Raw genomic sequence first — 7,952 nt, forward strand, 5'->3', positions numbered from 1 at the left:
TCCCTGGAGGGAGTGGAGAACATCGCCGCATCAACCGGCCTGACCAGCCAGGTCAGTCAGTCAGTCAGTCAGTCAGTCAGTCAGTCGCTGTGGCAACCACCGGCTACAAACCAATGGTCCAATGGTCCACTGTGCACCGAGAGTTGTTCAGGCACAAAAGATGGTGATGTCTCTGGTGTCTCTCACTGATTCCACCTTCCTCTATTCACAACAAGGGTCTGTTCCATAATGCCATTGGGTCCTTGGCACCATTTTATCCTTTTTTTCCTCCACACATGGATGGAAAATCCGAGTTCAGAAAGTAAAAGTTCCCCTCCGAGACTTTGAGTCCACCGCGTGGAGCTCGCAAATTAGCGTCATCCGGGAGGTCCAAAGACCGGCGGGATCAGTGCGTGGCCGGAGTTGAAACACGGCAGGACGGATCCCGGGATTTTCCTCCTCTGACACCTATTTAAAACCTTTCGTTCTTTGCAAGCTAGATTGTTCTATGTCATTCAGATCCTTCCTCTATGATCTTTGGCACTTCATGTATCCATTGAAAAGGATAATGCTGATTTATATTGTCATAGTAGAACAAAGACAGATGCGTGATGCACGTTGAGCGAAGCCCTATTGGCCAGGGGTGTCAAAGATGCGGCCCGTGGCCCCTATCTTTGACACCCCTGGCCCCAGGCAGTTGCCTTCACAGTGTGTAGGGTGTGCTTGCTATGAATGAGACCGAATAAATCGAAACATTTCAGTTGAATGGAACGTTTACCAAAATCGTCCTTGGCATCTTGCCAGAGAAGCGTTACGAAGCAGTCCTGCTTTTAATGTAATGTGCAGAGCAAACTGCAGCACCCGCCTTCTGTCGGCACGGAAATTAATACCTAGGCTTTCATATTATCCACCTCAAAGTGAATAATTGATTTTTAATCTTTTGTGATTTCAGTTATAAATAGTGAGAACCTGGATTCTTCGTGTTTGTAATGCTTGGATGGCATTGCCCTCCTTGTGGAGTCAACCTGTACTATCTGGATGTTTTCCGCAGGCCCTCTACCCTTTCATTAAGTTATATTATAGTGCGAACCCTCCTCTCCTCCATCAAACTTTATTTATTGTATCTTTTGTTTGCAGTTTGAAATCTTTGCATGTTATATTAGTTACATTATGTTGCGTTGTGTGTTGTATTTTGTTACATTGTGTGTTGTATTGTGTTACATTGTGTTACATTGCGTGTTATATTGTGTTACATTGTGTTTTATATTGGGTTACATTGTGTGTTACATTGTGGTACATTGTGTTACATTGTGTTTTATATTGTGTTACATTGTGTGACATTAACATAGTTTTATGTGTATTGAGCTGTTGATTTGTTTATTCATTGTTTATTTTTTATTTGTCTCTCCTCTGTTGCCCTGAAAGGAGGAGCCAGTAAACGAGGTGCCTATTTTGTAGGACTGTATGGAGTCAAGGGTCATAGAGCACTATGGGTTGGGGGCGGGGGGTTAAAAGCTGCTGCCCTGCATGGACGTTGCTACCTAACTCAGAGTGAGACAGATTGAGATTCCTAAACGAATCACTATTTATGCTTTTGTTGCATGCATTAACGCCCATAGACTTTTATTACCACAAAGCCATACAATGTAGAGCTGTCATTATAATTTCATAATGGCCTGGTCGCAATTACTTAACAGATTAACATAACTAACTAAACGTAGCAGATTTTGTAAAAGTCGTTAGATTCCATAATATGATTCCATTCAAATGTTTAGGTAAATCTTAACCCAATGCTAGAAATGTTGCAATACATATATAATGTGAATTATGTGAGTTTCCATCAGCTGGGTCAAAGGAACTGTCTAACCAAATGTTTATGTTCCATATCAAATGTCAATAATGTAATCTAAACAAGCAAGTATTGTTCCAAGTTTTATTTTATGCCACTTAAAAAAAAAAGAACAAAAAAAGACAAGTCTATTGTCTTGTCAAGTATTTGACAAGTGATCATCAGCTAAAATGTCACAATCATGACCGGCCCTAGTATATTGCAAACTACTGTAACTAATGTCAATTCTTAGTTTGGACGTTGCATAATTTTCTGTCTGATAATTTATTTATTTATTTATTTCTAAACAAACAAACAAACAAACAAACAAACAAACAAACAAACAAATAAATAAATAAATAAATAAATAAATAAATAAGCAAGCGAGCAAATAAATAAATAAACAAACAAACAAATAAATAAATAATACTAATAATACTACTACTACTAATAATAATAATAATGCATGATCCAGCTAAGCCTTTAGGAAATGTCACGACGTAAGGAAAGGCTTATTTATAGCTTGAGTAAAAGCCAATAATTTGCTTGTTTACGCCGTAAAACACCCTTAAACAACAAACTAACAGGTACGACTTGGATGACGCCCCCCTCCCCCAGAGCCTTTCAGGCGGCATGAAGGGAAACAACCAAACTCTGCTTCCATGATGTGCATCAGGCATGACGTCCCTTCCAGCAGGAGATGGCACCCAACCTCATCCGGTTCATTTGAGAAACTCATCTTTACCTCTTTCATTCCCTCTCTCTCTCTCTCTCTCTCTCTCTCTCTCTCTCTCGCTTTGGCTGTACTCACGCAGGGCGAGTACGGGGGGATCGAACAGGGCGATCAAGGAGGAGAGGTAGGGCCGCAGCCAGACTCCCAGACAAACGGATCGGGTTTTGCGTCATTCATTGTTGTTCCTTCTTTCTGTTCTTTCATTTTCTCCCCCATTCTCTCTCTCTCCTTCTCAACAGGGGTATTAGTCATTCCGGGGACCGACAGAACGACCGAGCGACCCATCCACCCCCCTTTGATGGTCCCCCCCCTGCCCCCGCCCCCGCCCCCGCCCAGCCCAGTCCCCACCCGAAGCCCACCGACGCTGTTCCAGAAAACTCCCAGATGTTTAAACATATTTTTTTGTGACTCTATGGAACCAAAATCAACGGAAACAGACTCTTCCAGATACGACACCCTCCCACCCGGCCCCGCCCCGCCCTTCCCTCCGTCACCCAGCACAGCACCTTGTCGCGTGTAATGACCCCTAAATAACGGCCCCACCCCACACTGGCTTTCTGGACCCCCACAGCTACTCGTGCCGCCTCCCCCTGCGTTTATTGTTGTCATGATATTAGGACCCCCCCCCCCGTGTTGTGTCACCACATACCTGCCACCATTTAGAAAGATCTGCTTACACACACACACACACACACACATAGAGGAACACACACACACACACCAAATTACCATCTGCTAATCGCACACACAGGCTAATGCCAAACAGAAATACCACATAAACATGCAGTGCATACACACACACACACGCGCACGCACACAGACACAGACACACACAGGGCAGATGGGAGAGAATGGTAGCCATAGTGTTAGTTTAGTAGCAAGTATCTGTGGGCATGGGAATACTGTAACAATGCATAGTTTGCAAGAGAGTGATTATGAGCTGTGTGCGTGTGCGTGTGCGTGTGCGTGTGTGAGTGGGGCCGGTGCTTGAGCATGCGTACGTCCGAGCATGTAAGGGTGGGTGCGCTTCTTGGTGTTGTTCAGGTACACTGTGCTGGTTGATTTAAAAAAAATCAGGCGATCCATTCGGGGAATCGTGCAATCGTGTGAGAGCCAGAGAGAGAGAGAGAGAGAGAGAGATTATTCCTCCTCTTAACGTGTGCAAGCGTTAGGCGGGCAGCAGTAGAAATGCATGAACTGATCCACAGAATGGCTTGTTGTGTGCCGTAGCCTTAGAGTAGAGTACCCGCCGCCCTAGTCAGCTTGGCGCAGCTTTATGGAGTGTGTGTGTGTGCGCGCGTGTGTGTGCGCGCGCGCGCCTTCTGCGTGTCTATCTCGTCTTAATGTTTGTAGGACCAGTAGAGACGCAAACCTGTCCAGCAATAGCATAATAATGGCCCTCTCCCCTCACCAGAGCAGCCAGAGGAGCGGCCATGTTGGTACCAAGACCCAAGAGCAACGTCAGGTGGAATTTGAGTTGTTTTGGACAACCCCCGAAAAAACAAGACGCCGTAGCGTGCACGCGGTGGAGCCAGGAGTGGGTCTCGGCCTGGGGTGCGATTGAGGGTCTGGCCTCGATTTGGGCCGGTTGACCCTGGTTATTGTCGAGATGTAAAAACAAAATTCTCCGTCAATGTGGGTTTACCTCTAGTTGTGCTTTTTAGTCTTTGTGAAACTAGTTTGCATGTTTGTAGGGAGGGGCGACATGGACCTCAAGTCAGTCTCTCGGGGAAGCAGCCGGTCAATCAGCGGGCGGGTTGCCAGGTTTGGGCTTGGCAATAAAGTGGATGATTTGGAAAAAAGTGGAAAAATGTACCTTGATTAGTCGCATGGAATCGAGGTGGATGTAGTTGTTGTTTGTTGTTTACAGTTTACATGCAAACCTGCCGGCTCAGCCAATCAGAGGACAGCGTTGACCTGTCACTCACTCTGTCCCACGGCCCGCCCCTTCCTGGCTCTTTGGGAACATATTTCAGCTTGTCTGCCCTGCGTGTGTGTGTGTGTGTGTGTGTGTGTGTGTGTGTGTACTTATATGTGCTATATGTGTGTTTTCAACATAGGACATGGATGAACCAGCAATGTGTGTATGTGTGTATGTGTGTGTGTGTGTGTGTGTGTGTGTGTGTGTGTGTGTGTGTGTGTGTGTGTGTGTGTGTGTGTGTGTGTGTGTGTATGTACGTGTCTGGAGCAGATCTGTGTTTTTACTTTGAAGCCAATCGAAACTGATGACTGCATGTTGCCTTACACCAAGCAATCTGATATCCCTCCACCCCCAAAACACACACACACACACACACACACAAACACAATAACACACAATGAAAAAACACATCCCAATGACACACACAAACACAAATACCTGCACACACACCACGTCCGTACACTGTACACAAGCTTGCACCATGTTTAAGTTGGCATCAAAGCAGACTCACTGATTTTATAAACAGTACCAGTGAAATAAAAACGGTTTGTTGGAATCTGAAAATTGTGTCGAGTCTTCATTCGTGGGTTTACTGGAGAACTTTGGGTGCAGACGCAATCTTTCGAATCTTTCGATTTTCACGACGAAATTATCCCACGTCACTACACCGCCATCCCGTTAGCAGGGGCGGTCTTAGTCATTTGGAGGCCCCGGGCGGGACCAATGGGAGGCCCTCCTCCACCTCACCTAATGCAAGCGCGGCCAGTAAACAAAAGCTGTCGGGGGGGAGCTCTTTTCAGTGAGCAAAGCTGAATGAGAATTTGGCGGGTGGAGTGTAACCTCCCGGAACTTACGGTGTAACTTCCTCGCGTGGATCATAGACGCATTGGGGCTGAAGTGCAATGAAAACAAATGCTTTTGCCCCCTCATGGCAGCTGTGACAATAATTTCATATGCATGCGACTTCTGCAGGCAAGCTCCACCCACACTACAGGGGTATGGTACAGTATGTGCACTGCATGGGAAAATGGCGAATAATTGGAATAAATGTTATACCTGTTTTTGTGGTGCCGCCATGCTCGCTTTTAAACTGTTATTCCCGACTACAAATGTCGTAATATTTGAATAGGAGGGGGGGCATGCTGAAGGACAAAATAAACAGACCTCCTCCCTGTAGCTGCCATCAGTCAGTTGTACAGTGGAAGTTAATTTATTCTAATATAAGAATAATTGACATTTTAATAAAGTATTGTTTTGTTAATGCTAGTAAGGTTCCAGTGAATGTTGAGCAAACTAACTATCCGTAAGTTTAAAAGCTTATACCCTTTCGAGGTTAATGGATTACGCGAGCTATATTTTGTGTTTGTGAGATATCTGGTGGTTATTCTCGATGAGAATGCACTGGACTAATGTTGTGGTTTTTCTGCATTTTGTTTTTATCTAGATCTGACCAGCGATGGACATTTGTAACCGGTCCCCGGGTGCATGTCTATATGCTGCCTGCTGCCCCCTGGAGGAAGGATGGGTCAAATGTAGAGAACAAATAAAGATTGTTCTTTTATGTCGTTCACTGTCTCAAGCTCATTCACTCGCCACACAGAACACAGAGGATCGTATTTCTGAAAGTTTTGTGTTTATTTTATACAAGCACAGTATGGAACCAGAAGAGAATGGCACACTACTATTTTATATACTGTATATGTGTGTGTGTGTGTGTGTGTGTGTGTGTGTGTGTGTATGTATATAGGTATGTAAATATATATATTTATATATATATATATATATGAATAGTTTTTATATATATAGTATGTTGTTTTGGGAAGTTTTTCAGTGTAGTATATTTTGACGTTTTTCAACATAGTATAGCATGTTGTTTTCAGACGTTTTTCAGCATACTATATTTTGAAATTTTTCGACATAGTATTATAGTATGTTGTGTTTTTTGATGGTTTTCGAGAGAGATAGACAGACAGGTGATGTTTTTCAGCATAGTGTATCATGTCGTTTCAGAAAGTTTTTCAGCGTAGTATTTTGTGACGGTTGTCGACATAGTATAGTATGTCATTTTCGGACGTTTTTCGGCATAGTATGTTTGGACATATTTTAACATAGTATAGTACGTCGTCTTTGGACATTTTCCAGTGTAGTATATTTTGACATTTTTCGACATAGAATTCGGCGTTTTTGATTGTTTTTGCCATATTATAGTTTCACATTTTCGACATATTGTCGTTTTTGGAAGGTCTTCAGTGTAGTATATTTTGACATTTTTTGATGAAGTATAGTATGTTGTTTTCCGATGTTTTTCGACAGAGTATAGTTTGTCGTTTTTGGAAGTTTTTCAGCGTAGTACATTGTGACTTTTTTCAACATAGTATAGCATGTTGTTTTCAGACGTTTTTCAGCATACTATATTTTGAGTGTAGTATATTTTGCCATTTTTTGATGAAGTATAGCATGTCGTTTTTGGATGTTTTTCAACATAGTATAGTTTGTCGTTTTTGGACTTCAAAATATACTACGCCGAAAAAGGTCCCAAAACGACAAAATGTCGCAAAACGTCAAGATATAGTCCGACGAAAAACGTCCAAAATCGACATACTATACTATAAAGAAAGGCGTCAAAATATACTACGCCGAAAAAACAACCCAAAGAGCGGCCGGGTGAGGTTTGCAGACATTTAAGGGTTCGACCCCGAAGTAACATTTTGAAAGGCGGCAGCACGAGGGCGTGTTCAAAAGCGCCCGGAGAGCGGGGCCCAGCGTGGAGGAGCTGGAACGCTTGTTTCAGACGCTGCCGTCACAGGTCCGAGTCGCCGGTGAGGTTCCTTTAATCGGATGATCGGAGGAGACACCAACACTCGTTGACACTCTGTGGTGTGAAGAGTTCCTGTACGCCGCTGGATGACAGCTTGAGGGCTCCATTCCCGAGGGAGCTTTTGAAAGCCGGCACACCAAGGGCACGTTTAAAGGCGCCCCCGATGCATATTGTTACGGACAAAAATATACATGCATTTTCTTTTTACCAGTGAGTCATACAGCTGTTTTTTCGTGTCACTCACATGAAAGTGAAACTAGAATATTACTAATGTTGTTAGTAAACAGTGACTAATTCTAACTCTTTCTTTTAATATCATAATATAACATCAGAAATATAAGCACGTTTATATGTAAATATTCATATAAATCATTTGAGATCATGTATGGCCTGTTCGGCTGAATATCTCTCTCTTTCTATGTCTCTGTCTATGTCTGTAACCCACAGGAAAGTGACGGGCAAAAACAAAACGTTTTTAAAGCGCATTAAAAATGAGCCCAAAACCTGTTTTCTACCTCATCCAAATGTGACACACATGGCCTCAAATCATTTCTTTCTATTATTTATGTTGAAAACAGCTGTTTTGATTGTATAGAATGTTTTGAATAGTTTATAGTTTAGATTAATGCTTGATTGTCAATATATTTATGTATTGTCCGGGATTTTATCATAA

The 7,952-nt window shown here is 43.0% G+C and overlaps 1 protein-coding gene across 1 annotated transcript in view; it reads left to right on the forward strand.

Annotated features, from left to right (window-relative positions):
* Nucleotides 1-2,788, forward strand: part of sncgb (synuclein, gamma b (breast cancer-specific protein 1)) — a gene marked incomplete at both ends in the record, with an annotated part of 5,699 nt that extends 2,911 nt beyond the window's left edge. The window contains 4 exons of the mRNA XM_080021240.1: nucleotides 1-51; nucleotides 1,405-1,422; nucleotides 2,623-2,664; nucleotides 2,780-2,788. The exon at nucleotides 1-51 is cut by the window's left edge and continues 77 nt beyond it. Coding sequence (XP_079877366.1) covers nucleotides 1-51; nucleotides 1,405-1,422; nucleotides 2,623-2,664; nucleotides 2,780-2,788 — 120 coding nt within the window. The remainder of the gene's footprint in view (nucleotides 52-1,404; nucleotides 1,423-2,622; nucleotides 2,665-2,779) is intronic.
* Between the last annotated feature and the right edge of the window lie 5,164 nt (nucleotides 2,789-7,952).

The sequence above is a fragment of the Zeus faber genome (assembly GCF_960531495.2).
Source record: "Zeus faber genome assembly, chromosome: 20".
Lineage (NCBI taxonomy): Eukaryota > Metazoa > Chordata > Actinopteri > Zeiformes > Zeidae > Zeus > Zeus faber.